Source organism: Oryzias melastigma, linkage group LG6, assembly GCF_002922805.2.
Source record: "Oryzias melastigma strain HK-1 linkage group LG6, ASM292280v2, whole genome shotgun sequence".
NCBI lineage: Eukaryota > Metazoa > Chordata > Actinopteri > Beloniformes > Adrianichthyidae > Oryzias > Oryzias melastigma.
The window spans coordinates 25,449,156-25,463,854 of NC_050517.1; the positions used below are offsets into that span (position 1 = coordinate 25,449,156).

The 14,699-nt window shown below is 37.9% G+C and overlaps 1 protein-coding gene across 2 annotated transcripts in view; it reads right to left on the reverse strand.

Moving 5' to 3' along the window:
• The window catches only part of kiaa1549la (KIAA1549-like a), a 119,129-nt gene that overhangs the window by 56,661 nt on the left and 47,769 nt on the right, over positions 1 to 14,699 (reverse strand). For both annotated transcript variants that reach the window (XM_024282030.2, XM_024282029.2), the window contains 4 exons: positions 12,495 to 13,295; positions 12,097 to 12,212; positions 5,668 to 5,890; positions 2,630 to 2,763 (listed from right to left, as the gene is read on the reverse strand). In XM_024282030.2, coding sequence (XP_024137798.1) covers positions 2,630 to 2,763; positions 5,668 to 5,890; positions 12,097 to 12,212; positions 12,495 to 13,295 — 1,274 coding nt within the window. The remainder of the gene's footprint in view (positions 1 to 2,629; positions 2,764 to 5,667; positions 5,891 to 12,096; positions 12,213 to 12,494; positions 13,296 to 14,699) is intronic.

Sequence of the window (14,699 nt, forward strand, 5' to 3'; positions counted from 1 at the left end):
CCAACAGGTTAATTACATATTGTGATGCAACTTTGTTGAGTGTGTTTTCTCCTAAAAGAAGCATTCGCCAGTTTGACTGTTGTTTTCTTTTAGCATGGAGGTAAATGCAATACATGCAGAATTATGCAGAGCTTTATCCTTGTGGATTTTTGTGCTTTTGTCACAGCAGCTACACAAGCAAGACTGAAGCTGCTTTAGAGATCCTCCAAGATGAAAACATGCACTTAAGCATTTAAGGGAAAAAAGATCAAATAAAAAAATAAATGAAAGGTACAATTTTTTAAAGAAAAGCTGAGAATTGAGTGAAAAATCCATCCATCCATCCATCTTCTTGACCGCTGCTTCCCTTTCGGGGTCGCGGGGGTGCCGGAGCCCATCCCGGCTACTGAAGGGCGAAGGCGGGGTACACCCTGGACAGGTCGCCAGTCTGTCGCAGGGCTGAGTGAAAAATGAACCTCATAATTCTGAACTTTTATATGTTTGTTCTTGCACTGCAGACATTCCACATATTGTTCTATTTAGATTTATTTACTCTATTTATTTACATCTATATCAGTTGATTTCAAGAACATAAACAAACTCAATGTTTCTGTTTTCCTCTCTCTTTCAACAAACTTTAGTTTAGCAGTATTTTAAAAGTTATGTCATAAACACTGGTTAAAGTTTAAAGACACTAGGTTATTTTCTCAGTTTAAGAGTGAAAAAATACAAATACTAGAAGACCTGTTTGCAAACTTTAGGGCAAATTTTATCGTAAATCTTTGCTTGGAGCTTGTGTGAAATTTGCATAGAAATATTAAAGCCTGGTTTAGGCAAAAAAAAAAGCAATTTTTGAATAATTTCCAAAAAGAAGCGTCTCCAATTATTAAAGAGCTGTGACAACATGACAAATTATTAGATTATGAGTGGGGCTGGGATACAAAGAAAAAACTCTGTTTGAATTTAAATAAAATGTTTTTAATTTTCAACTTCATATCCTACTACTTTTTAAAATTTTTTTCATAATTTGCGATTTCAACAGGCACGATTTTTAAATACTAATATCACGTTTCTATTCATTAGTAAAAAACAAACAGAAAGCCGTATGAGACTAATGGTAAAGCATTATGAAGCTTTATACTAAATGGTTTTTTATACTTTTATACCGTGTTATACTTTTATACTTTGATGAACGCATTGTTACAGTTCATTAACCCATATGGAGCAGCAGACCAGTTGAAACCTGCAAGGGGAAGCTTAAAGGACCTAATCAGTACTCTTCCACTGGAAAACAAAGCTATAAATGATCTTGCTGGCAGAAGCAAGGGCACGGACAATGACCAATAAGATATTAAGGACCATGGGGGGTTAATTCTGTCCTGACAAACATAGGCCTGGAGCCACGTAGGCCCTGCCTCGGGGAATATATTTGTGGGGGCCATTTTACAGGTTGTTGTTTGTCATGGACACCTTTTATTAAAAGGACTAGTTTTTTGGTCACTTTCTTCCTCATCAACAAACATGCAAAGGTTAGTGGGTGCAACCTCACAAATTTGGTGACTCCAACATGACACGCAACCTTCTGATACATCGAGCCACCAAACTTAGACTTATCATTGACGTTTGCATGTAGCTGAAAGTCTCCTGTCTTTTAGCCAATAACAAAGTTGTTTGGGATTGGGCTCTCACAAGATTTCAAAAACCAAATAAGAGCCATATTTAAGTTTCTATCAGTTCATTTGAACAAATAAAACAGACTTTTTTAAGCTTATCTCTACTTAAAAGCATTCCAGAAACATTGTGAGGTTGACTATACCGACCACATCATAAAGCATCAAACAATTAGCAGCAGTAAAAAGCTTTTAGATCTGGCTAAGTGGCAGATGTTTGATCATACTTTATCATGTTTAACTACAGAAAACCTCCTAAAAAAAGATAAACAGGTGATTTTTTTCCACTCTTATTTCTTATTTGCAGCAAACAGACTAACAGGCTGCCACGGACACATATATAATTCAAAAATCTATAGTGCCAGATCTAAAGCTATCACGCGAAATTCCTCAGACGCACATAAAGGATGTGGAATGGAGCCCCAGACACAGAATGGCACTTAAATTAACAAGGGTTTTATTATCTCCATAATAAGACCTGTGTGGCGCTCTGAAAGTAATGTATCTGAGTCATGTTAGTAAAGTGGATGATGAAACACAATACTCGAAATTCCCATCATATTCCTCTGAGTGTTAATATTTCAGAGGATAAATTATGAATGGACCCTACATCTGCGTCTGCTCGCTGAGAGTTATTTTAGGACTTTAAGGCTGCGAGTGCCGTGTTTATCCTGCTGTTCAGAGGCTACCTTGATAACGGAGAAGAAAACTGGGAGGGAGATACACATTTGGGTATATGCAAAAAAGCACAGAACCCTACTCTGAAATCAAAACTGTTTATTTTCTAACCAAACTGTCTAACTTTTTTTTACTTTTTCTATATAAAACTATCACATAGTTAATAGAAAAAGTGCATCCTGTTTTAAATAGTACCTGGAACTTTCTTTATTTAACCTGACAAGTGTGCCTCATGGTAATACAGAGTAAAGCACTTGGCTGTCCGGTTTACATAAACAATACAACATCCATTCATGCATTACCTCCACACTTAGTCTGTTGTAAGTCTCCAACACTTTGTCCTGCGCTTCATCGAAGGCGTTCCCCAGTCGCTGCTCCAACATCTGCACAAAACTGCAGGAGTAGATGTTGTCTGTCGGACCAACAAACCTCAGCACTGAGAAGAAGAAGGAAAATAAAAATTATTATTTTTAGTTTTAAAACATCTGGGCAACTTTTGTAACTGATACCATAAATACCTCACATTACACACCTACTCTGATGAAAACTGTGTTTTAACATGTTCTCATTTATCTGATGATGGAGGACATACGGTAAATTAAGAGGAACTCAGAGGTGAATTTCTAATGAACTACTGCCACTCTGCAGAAACTACGTCCTAGAAAACAACACAGTTTTTGGCTAAAAAATAGCATAATAACAAATAAAAGACACTGGGAACACTTTTACAGTAGATCAAACACTATTTTACCCTGCAATCTTTCCTGAAGTGTGAAACATCTAAGTGATATTTTCTCAGCTCATCCTTAATTAAGGCAAAGTATGTGGCTAAGGATAATATTTTACATTTGAAAAACAGCTTAGTTTATGATTATTCGTGTTGTAAAGTCCAATTTAACAAAAAAACATGCTAAAACCGCACTCTTGAACACACGTTTAGCTTATGATGTTCACACTGGTCTGACGCAACATGATACTACCACATGTCTGCCACCTCCAGTTGGAAGAGGCTCCAGGCTTTTTCACAGCTCTAATCCAATATATGAAAGACTTGGGGCAAATCTGTGTTCTTCCCCTACGGCAGGGGTGACAAAATCCAGGCCTCGAGGGCCAACCTTCTGCTGGTTTTCCATAAATCCTGTCTAATCTGATGTTGATTACCTGGGTGTTTATTCAATAAGGAGCTTCAATGGGAGGTTGGCTGAAAAACATGTATCTTATGATGTTTTTTTTCATTTAGTTTGTTCCATATGAATAAATAATTTACATACAATTTATATTTTCGTCAGCTCCAATATTTTTGACAACTCTGAGTCCTCCCTCTTTTTGAGCCATGCCACTGCTACTTCCCATACAAATTCATCAAGTATTTGGGATCTCTAGTTCAGATGTCTTTGGAAGCAATAAACCAAAGCAGTGTGACATAGAAAGAGGATTATCGCCTCTTTCTGGAATGAGAACAACTAAAATAAGTGGATGTCTGTCAGCACCCGCAGTTCCACACTGGTGAGGTGCATGGGGGGGAAACAATATTGAGTCCATCAGTAGATTAAGTCTGAGGTTATTAATGTTGTCTTTGCCCTTCTGCTGCAGTTGCCCTTCATTTATTAAAGCACTCTGTTTCCCTCCATTTTTTTTAAACCACTATATAAAGAGTGGCATGTCGCAATACGATTCAATATCACTGAAGGGTTTAGGTCTATTTTTAGAGACTCCTTTACTGAATTCAATCTGAACTCCTTCTCAGGCACAAACACAGCTGACCCAGTTGGTAATTGTATGCAAATTGTGTGTTGGAGGGTAAATCAGTAAATGTATTTACTTCTAATAAGCTGAACAACGTACAAATGGATTGTGTTGGTGCTTCAAGTGCCTCCTTCACATACAGCTGCAAAACTAACAGGAGCAGTTCTTATCTGGGTGGATCTACATTTTACTTGAAGCATCAGCAACCAAAAAAAATAAAAACCCACTTTTTCCATTTTCTATTTTCTAGGGAAAATAAAGCAGTGAAGGGGGAAAGCTAGCAAGAGAGAGCAAAAGACCCACTTGAATAAAAATGTGTTTTTGGTGTTTTTAACATATTCCTGCAACATTTTTGTTTTCATATTGGAGAAGAATTTAGTATTAAAAATTTGTTTTGAAGTATTTCTTTTTTGAAATCATGATGGATCAGGAGCAGAGGAAAACCCGTGGTCTGAAAAAAACTGGTTTTGTGAAGTAGCAACTGCCACGGATGGGGCAAAGTCTCCCTTCTCTGCTACACAAACAGATCTATAAGCTAGCAGGAGAGAGTGTAAACATTAGTGCTGGCTAACTTCTGTGCCAATAGTCCCGCCCTCAACGGAGTGTCAAATTTCTAAGAAGCTCCTGGAGCTCAGCAAAAAAAATGTCTTATAAAATTGCAACAGACTTTTTGATTTTTGCTTAAAAAAAAAAAAAAACTGCAAAATTATAATTAAAAGACCACTGGGAACAATTTTACAATAGAAACAAAATATAGATGAAGTGAGAATTAGATTGGCACAATGATGAAAATCGTGTTTTTAACATGTTCTTGTGAATTTTATCTTATAATGGAAACACATTAAGCTTAATATTGCATTTCTGAGTGTTACTTTACTCTGACATAGCTTGTGTATTAGAAACAAAGGTTTTTTTTTATTTTGACTAAACAGAAATATATATATGCCTTTAGCAGTCCTGGTGTTTATTACAAAAAATTGACAATCATCTTAAAGGAGCCCGGCCCCAATTAGAGGCTGGTGTTTAAAGTAACAAACACCTGTTAGACCCGCCGTTTACTAGAGACCGGCATGTATTGGAGATGGATGATATATGGTAATCATAATTAAAAGACAAATAGGAACACTTTCAAAATAGATCAAAGATGATCCAAGTGGGACTTTAAAATGGGCTGTCTGTCTCAATTTTCATGCAATGCTAAACGTTAAAATGGTCCTTTTAAATTCACTTAAATACATCTAATAAAGTGTGCAAAACACAGAAGACAGAGTCGTAATTATAGTGGATATCTATCTTTTTAAACTATAATGCTTTTGTTGTGTAACTGCACTGATTTACTGAACACAAGCCTATAGGGGTAATTGGAACAAACAACAAAGCAGCTAGATTTAGAAAGCCTTCTTTTGTAATGTGGGTTCTTTCAAAAGGCTGCATAAATAAATGGGCCGATTAACTTGCTTCGTAATCAGGGGCGTCTGGGCTTTAGGAAGCACACATGTAATCAGAATTTTCTAAATTTATCTCGGCTTTACTCTTCCCCGAGTCTCCCTCCAGCACGCAAGTAATTTTTAAAAATCGAGTTAGGTTTAGTCACCTGTTTTCAGCTGCAGGTGGATGCTTGGAACAGGCAGCCAGGCTGCCACGGGGACCAGAACCGCCTTGACCAGCGGGGTGTGCTGCCTGATGTCGGACAGAAGCTTGTCAAACCCGTAAGCATTCATGGCTTGGACAACAAGAGAGGAAACAAAGACAGTCTTTCCACTGGTCACGTAGTAACCCAGAGTCACGTTGTGAGGGCTGCAGTCGTCTTGCTCCACCTGCAACAGAAAGACAGATTTAAGAATGTTTGGGTCCTCCTGTCAAATTTTTAATACTATTCTAGACAGGAAGTGTGTAGGAGTTCAAACTTTCCAAATAACAGGACTGGGTAAAATGACCCTTTTGAGAATATTTTATTTCATATAAATAAAAATTTGTCTTTTTTCAGTTCATGCCTTGAACAGTCCTTGAATTACCGACAGACAACACGATGAGTCAACGGCTTGTAATTCTGGAAGTGTACACCGCCTACCTTCTTCTAGCTTTAACCTTCAGATACAATAAGCAGCTGGAGCTGTTTCTGTGCAGCTCTGTCCTCTTTCAGTATCCATCTTTTCCATTTCTCCCCAAGGTGAATTAGCTTGCTGCTCCCAGCTTCTCTTTTTTTTCTCCAAAACCGTCATCCGTCTTAGTGTTCTTGTATCTCCTCCTCCTTACATGACCCTTACTCACCAAGTCTATAAAAAAACATCTAGTAGATGCTGTTATTCCTAACCTAGTTAAGCTTTTCTCAAACTTCAAAAAGCTTTTTAGTTTTTAGTTAAAGCCACCAAATCATTTTTTAATTCCAAAAGCACACCTTTGGGTTTTGAAACTCATCAAACAGAAAAAAAAGCCTTTTGGATCTTTCATTTTATGTCTGAACTCAAATAGAACGAGCGTGGAATTAAAAATTAACTGTTTCCTTCAGATGTTTTATGAGTAACAATATTCTTGACTGCGGGGGTTTTTAATCTTTCAGTGTCTTTTTATGCCACCAGTTGCAAGTAAAGCCAAGAAACAAACAGAAATAGAATGCCGAAAAATGACAGAATCTCCATGTAGAGGCTCACTTCAAAAACTGTCTATATTAGACCCATTTTTTTTTAGAATGAAGTGAATTTAAATTACCATAATATGTCCACACAATTCAAATGAACTAAAATGTGCCCTTAAAAACAAGGAAAAAGACTACCGTTTATGCTGTTAAAAATGAAACAAAATTAGACACATGAAAATTAAGTATCAAGTTGTTTTATCACCATATTTGTATATATAATTCGTCAAATTTGCGTCAAATTTAATGCTTTACGCCTTGACGCCCCGGGCACCCCAGCTTCAGAGCAACCGCCGAAGAACTTTATTCATTCACAGAAAAATGGACGATGTTGAGGGAGTTGCTTGAGTCTTTGTGTTTTGGAGAGCTCTACAGAAGCTCCAGCAAGCATGTTGCTGTGTCTGAGTTCACTAGATCTTTTAGAGACTCTCTCTGTGCGTGAATTACTACAGAAGCTGCACCTGAATAACGTCTGTTTTATAATTCCACCCAGTTTGAAGAATTTCTGTCCAGCATTATCCCAAGAGGGAAAAGTAGTAATAAAATGGATCTTTTAATTATTGTCTTGATGAAAATAAGAAAAACATAATAAGCCCATGAAGGTAGAGGGATCGCACACCCGGGCACAGCACCTACCGCAGCTCTGTGGCTCTTTACCGTGTAGCAAATTGCCGGCGGGCCAGCTAAAGCTCCGGTGTAAAAGGCTCAAGAGTTCTACAAATCAATGATAACCTTTTTTTGCCCAATCATGCACACTAAACTATATGTTCACAATTCCAAGTTTTAATAGAAGGTGCTACAGTTCTGAAAATTTATGAAGTTTCTGCTTCCACCTAATGATGTGTGGACACCATCTACAATAATACATATACAATTTATCGTCTATAACCATGTCTTCCTCTTTCAATTGGATGTCAGTTATGTGGAAATGCTTTCTGCCCTACACATTAAAATGAATTAAAATTATAACGACAATAATGCAGGTGTGGGCATTTGTAAAAAAAAAATGGTTGCAATGACAAAAGTATAAAAATGTACTTTGGTGTACAGACATGAAAATTGCAGAATAATCAAACCCTTGACAAGGCAATGGATCTATCAGCACCGTGAAGGCTGCAATCTCTAGTTATGATTAGGAAACCACAGAGTGAAGTAAAACCTTCAACCTGCCAGCATTTCTTACATCCATGCTACATAGTCCCTGAACATTTTGATAGAAACATAATCACCAAGGCAACAACTTATAATCAAAAAACTTCATGCAACCTCACATGCACCAAAACTCTGAAAATTTGCACACAATCTATGCCAGGTTCAAAAATTCCTTATGACATGACCTGTTTTTTAAATGCTGTCTCCATGGCAACTTTTCTCCACACTTGCAAGTGTATAAATCTATATGGATGTTTATCAGTATAAAACATGAGCAGAACTTCAGTGCTGACTTAACATGTGACCTTTAGCAAAGCTGCACTTTTGCATTAAAACATGGCGTGCCAGCATTTACTCATAACCTCCTGCAGTGGTGACATTCACAGCAAACTGTTTCGATCTTCTGCTGATAGAGGACTGACTGACCACAGCTCATCAATTAAAGAATTCAGCTTTTTACTAACACATTTGGGCACATTTATATTTGTGAAAATCCAAAAGCATGTTATGTCAGTGCAACATCTCTTTATTTTAGGAAAAATGTATTATTTTGTCTTCAGGGATCATTTATTTCAGCGCGTGGCCATTTATTGGAGGTTGTTCCTGGTTCTCCGTTGTTATGTCAAACATTGAAGGTCGTCTTCACCCCCCAAAAACACTCACAATTTGAAGCTTTAAATAAAAAAATAAAAAAATAAAAATGTAAAAGTTTTCATTACAGCAAAATCACAGTAAATTATCTGTTAGGATCTGTTATTACTGACTTGAGGTTTTATAACTGCTTCTTCTTTTATTGGTCTTAAGTTGCTCTCCTGTTTTTGTGTTCATTTTTGTGCTCTTTTTTTCCTTGTGTTAAATGTATATCTTGGTTGTCTGGTGATATTTTTCCCTAGACATACACTGATTTTCTTAAATCACACTGCATGTCTTCCTGTATTTCATCCTTTGGGTGAACCAATACTTGTCTAAGATTTGTATGAGTTTCTGTGTTTATGTTCTTTCTTGATTATTTCTGTTATTTATTTGATGTTTATGATTTCTTTGCAAATGTTTTTTGCCTTCTTGCTGTGTTTTCTTTGTCTTTTCACTGATTTCAGCTGTTCTCCTTTCTTTCTTATCTTCTTGGATCCCATCAATGCTCTGTTGTGTGTTTGATTGTCTTTTTTCCTCCTCTTTGGTGATCATTCTAGTTCATTCATACTGAGTTCTGATGACTGACAGTGTGTGTGCAATGAAGTGTTCTGATGACCATAGCAGGTCCTGCTCTCTATGTGTTTCCATTATACTATAATCGGAATGCTGCTGTTCTCTTTGTAATAGGTCTTTGTGTCCAGAAAGGTTATTATGTTTTCTGTTCTTCCTCATGAATCAAACATATGTTTCTGTAACAGGCAGAGTGTTGAGATTATACGTGATTTCTTTTGTCTTTGTTTTCTGTTTTTAGTGTATAAACCACATTTCATTTCCATGGTGTGAGTTTGCATTGGGTTGGACCTGTATCGGCTGTTTGTTCATTGAAAAAATGGCTCATTATAGCTCCTTCATTGCAAAACCTTTGCCTGTGGATGTTTTTTAAGACAGAAATAAATTAAATTAGCATCAAACCTTATTAGAGAGAATTTCCCATCTGCTGTAAGGTTTGTGCATTCCTTAAGTATCTGAGTTTTACGTCAATACAAGAAGAAAACATGTAAAATAAGGATTTCCTCTTTTTTAACCTTGATGAGTTCCTGAGCCAGTTGTTTTATCATTTATACCAGGACCTATGACAGGATGTATATGACTGACCCATTTCTCTTGAACAATAGGGCACAGGGGAGCCTTTTTTATGGATTATGGTGCACCAGATCTTCTCTGAGTTATGCTGGCTGTGATATACATCTTTTGTTATCTTATTGCATTGTAATTGTGGTTCATACCAGAAACCAGTCTTTTTCTTTTTTCCATGTATATGGATCTTTTAATTATTGTCTTGATGAAAATAAGAAAAACATAATAAGCCCATGAAGGGCATTTTTGTTTCATAGTCTGTTTGTCCAGAATGACAGTGGCTTTTCCTATGTCTGCTGTTAGAATTGTATTGGATATGTCGGTTTTGACAGTTCATTCCTTTCCTCTCTTCATTGGTGATGTGGGAGGTTGGCGGATTTTAGAATGCTATACTGTAAAGTTCTTCTTTCTTTTCCCTATCAGATTTTGTGACCTTGCCAATTCTGCCGTTACTATTTATTCCTTGTTTAATTTTTAGTTTAAAGCACATCTTAATATTTGTTTTTCTGTGTCTGTGGGTTACCATTGTGAAGGATTGCAGATCCACCTGTCATTCAGCCTTTGGCATGTTTCCTGTGTTGGGTTTTTCTTATAGATTATGGTTTTGTTAGGTTTTTTTTTTTTTTTCAAATGATTGCTCAAATTTTGGTTTTAAATGTTGCCGTGTCTGTTTTTTATTTGTATCTCCTTTGTGTTATTATTATCTTTTTTTTATTTGCTTCACCATTTCTTTCAACCCTTTTTAGTGGGGGTGAAGATTTTTTATATGTGCAAGATTAGTTTTGTGATGTCCTGAAAATTTTCTTTTAAATTAAATTTTAGATGGTGTATTTTTTGGCGGAAATCTGATCTTCTCCAGTCTCTGCAGACAAAAAAATGATTTGATGCATTTTTTTCCCAAAATGTTCATGCTGTACTGATATCAAACTCTTTTTGTCTTCTTATGACATTTGAAACTTTTATTTCTTTTTCTCAGACAAACGTCCATCACTGATTAAGACACATCAGGAAGACTGCAGGTCATCAGTCAAAATATGTGAGGAGGTCTAACAAATGAAAAAAAAAACATTTGTGTAAAAAACAAAGTACTAATCTGTACAGAATGATAACATAAAAACTCCTAAATTGATGAAGATAATTATGTCAATTTTCATTGGTTTCAAATACCATAAGACCCAGCAATCCATTTATAATTCCTGCACACTTCTTGAAAAAGCCGAAAGGTCGAGTAGCTTAACCTTTGTTTAGCATGTTTGAAAGGGAAACAGATTTGACCTCCGCTGCCCTTTTGCTCAACAAATGTGTCAGCGAAACAGGTTGTAAAAAAATGGTTTACAGCATTTTTCAGTGACATACTGAGCTTTACACCAATCCCATTATGTTCTGCTTAGCCAAACAACACAGTCCTAATGTGAAGGCGTTTCATCTGTCTTGCTGCTGCTATTATTTCTCAACCTATTGATCTACATTGTCAAATTTCAGTCTCTCATCTGCCGACAGACGAGAACTGAGGAAAGTTTGTGTATGAGAGCATTTGTGTGAAGCAGGGGGGTAGAAGATGAAAGTGGACCAGAGAGCAAAGACTCTGAGTCACTCCCCGGAAAGGCATATAAACAACTGGATAAAAATAGAAGAAGCAGACGGATGGAGACATGAGATGGAGAGACGGTGAGATGAAGAGAGGCAGGTGGACAGACACAGAGGGCCGGATAGGCACAATGAGCAGACCAACAGACAAGTGAGACAGGCAGGTGGGCAGAAAATCAATCGGCAGTGACCGAAGCTGCAGCCTGACGGACAGGCCGAAAGAGGAGAGTTGCACGAAAAATGTAAATATTAAGAAACACAAACAAAATAAAGAGGCAGAGAGTGGTCATTTGTGAGGAAGGAGAAAAAGAAACTGAAATAAACCCCGCTGCTGAAGACATCAATAAGAGAGAAAAAGACAAGACTGTCGAGAGAAAGACAGCCTCCTCTGCTGCACATCTATGATGCAGAAAACAAAACAGGGCATAAACGTCACATTTACAGCAAATAATTTTAATTTAGCTTGAACTGGATCCGCTCCAAGGAGAATGAGACCTTGTCCTTGTACTGAACAAAAGCAAAGATGAAAGATATAAAGAAAACACCAAAAAAAAAAAAACAAGGCAACAAATGCTTTGCATCATGCAAGGATGAAACCGCTGATAACATTCTGATTCAGATGACTGAACTGATGCTTTTGCTTTAATCGATGCAGATGATGGAAGATCATTTCAGTTAAAAAAAAAAAAAAAAAAAAAAAACATCTCATTGAGCCATGACGGAGTTTAAAACACAAAATGCCCAGAATTCCCTTAATGCTTCTCTTCCTCAGGCAATGATTTTAATAGCATGTAGCATCATGTGACTGAACTGACCTTTAGCCAAAAGCTGCAGAAGCATGTTTATCAGATTTGTGGAGATTGGAGCTGAGAAACTGACCTGTGCGATCGCAGAGGAATCGTTCAGGGCTCTCTGCAAGGCATGGCTCAATCCTTTAGAGAGGTTCTGTTTCAAGATCAGGTCCAGGCGGTTTCTGCGCAGCTCAATAGACAAAACTGTGGTAGGAAAAAAAAAAAAAAGAAGAAAAAGGATGTTAGCTACAACACCGTGTCTTTGGCTTGGATAGAATGGCAGGTCAGTACAATGTAGAATATATAAATGTACAGTATAAAATAAAGCAAACTAAATAGAAATTCTGATAATCTCAACATGATTTGGCCAAAAGGTAACAGTAACCATGGATTGTAATGATGAAGTCCACTGAAATCTTTTAATTGATTTAAAGAAACTGATTTAGTTCTTGCTTAAAAAAAGTGAAAAATTGAAAGGCTGTGTACCTGTTCTGACCCAGAACTTCTCAGTCACATTGCAGGGCAGAGGAACTTCCTCTGTGCTGGTGGAAGAGGGGGTTTGGATGGTTGGAGGCGGTGCTGTTTGAACGGGAATAAAGATGGTTGTGTTTGGTGTCTTTGTCGTGGTGCTGGGAACGGTTGTGGTGGTTGAAGGTGCAGCAGTGGTGGTAGTGATGGTGGTGGTGGTAGTGGGAGCTGAAGTGGTAGTAGTGGTGGTGGTAGTAGTGGTGGTGGTGGTTGGGGGCACGGTGGTGGTTGGGGCAGGTGTGGTGGTTGTAGAGGTGGTCGTAGGCTGAGCTGTAGTTGTGGTGATGACAATGAGGTTTTCCTGTGTGGTTGGAGCAGATGGAGGTGTGGTGTTAGTCGATACTGTCACAACAGTCCCGGTCGTCGCCACAGGCGTCGTCATCTCGGTACTGCTGACATTAAAAGTAGTTGCTGATGGTGTTGTCGTGGTTACAGTTGTCAGCTGAAAGCTGTCATTGGTCACAGTGTCCTGGATAGTGATCAGAACAGGAGGGGTAGACTCTGGTGGTGCTCCTGTTGTGGTAGAAATCAGTACGGTTGGGGTGCTGGTGGTCGGCAATGCTGTGGTGGTGGTGGCTGCTGTTGTCGTGAGCCTTGAGGTGTTTCTGGTGCGCACAGGCATGGTGGTATTCCACTGGTAGGTGGAGAAAGGACTGGTAACATTGGCGGGAAGTGTAACGTCATGGTCTCCAACTGTGGACAGGAGGGATTCGGGGACAGTGGGAAGATCCCAGGCCGGCAGGCTACTCAGCGACTCCTCTGCAAAAAACAAAAACATAAAACAGGAAAAAGATTTGTGTATTTTATTTCTGTTTGAGCCATGAACCTATAACAGTCCGGTTTGTTCAGCCTTGAAACTGTACAGTCCTAAAAGGTCACATACACCATCTACAGTAGGGCAAAAAAGTATTTAATTAGTCAACAATTGTGTAAGTTCTCCCACTTAAAAAAATTAGAGAACCTGTAAATTTCATCATAGGTATACCTCAAATATGAGAGACAAAATAAAAATAAAAAATGAAATCATATTGTCTGATTTTTTAAAATAATTTATTTGTAAATTAAGTTGGAAAATCAGTATTTGGTCAATAACAAAAGTTTAACTCAATACTTTGTTATATACCCTTAGTTAGCAATGACAGAAGTTAAATGTTTTCTGTAAGTCTTCACAACACAAACTGTTGCTGGTATTTTGGCCCATTCCTCCATGCAGATCTCCTCTAGAGCAGTGATGTTTTGGGGCTGTCGCTGGACAGCACGGACTTTCAACTCCTTCTAAAGATTTTCTAAAGGGTTGAGATCTGGACACTGGCTAGGCCAATCCAGGACCTTGAAATGTTTCTTTGGAAGCCACTCCTTCATTACCCTTGGTAGTGTTTTTGTCATGCTGAAAGACTTAGCCACGTTTCATCTTCAATGCCCTTGCTGATGGAGGGAGGGTTTCACTCTGAATCTGACCATACATGGGCCCAGTCATTCTTTTATTTACATGGATCAGTCATCCTGGTCCTCTTCATTGTAAAAATAGCCCTGAAGCATGATGTTTCCACCCCCATGCTTTACAGTAGGTATGGTCTTCCATTTCCTAATAATTACTCCCACAGTTGATTTCTTCATTTCAAGCTGGTTACCAACTACAGATTCAATTTTCTGCACTAGTTTTCCCGGTGCAGGTCAACAATTTTGTTTCTGGTGTCCTTAGACAGTTCTTTGGTCTTGGCCATAGTGGAGTTTGGAGTGTTTGAGGTTGTGGACAGGTGTCTGTTATATAGATAACAAGTTCAAACAGGTGTCATTAATACAGGTGATAAGTGGAGGGCATAGGATCCTCTTACAGAATAAGTTACAGGTCTATGAGAGCCAGATATCTTGCTTGCTTGTGGGTGACCAAATACTTATTTTTCCACCAAAATTTGCTAATAAATTCTTTAAAAATTAGACAATGTTATTCATTTTGTTACTCATAGTTGAGGTATACATATGGTGAAAATGACAGGCCTTTCTCCTCTTTTTAAGTGGGAAAACTTGCACAATTTGTCACGTGTTTTCCCCTGGGCTGATCACCATTCCTCCCAATTGGGTTTCATCTTTGTGCTTTTGGTTTTTTCCCTCCCTTTTCTGTACTTAATGGGTTCCTCCCTCCACTTCCCTCTTTTTTTTTTT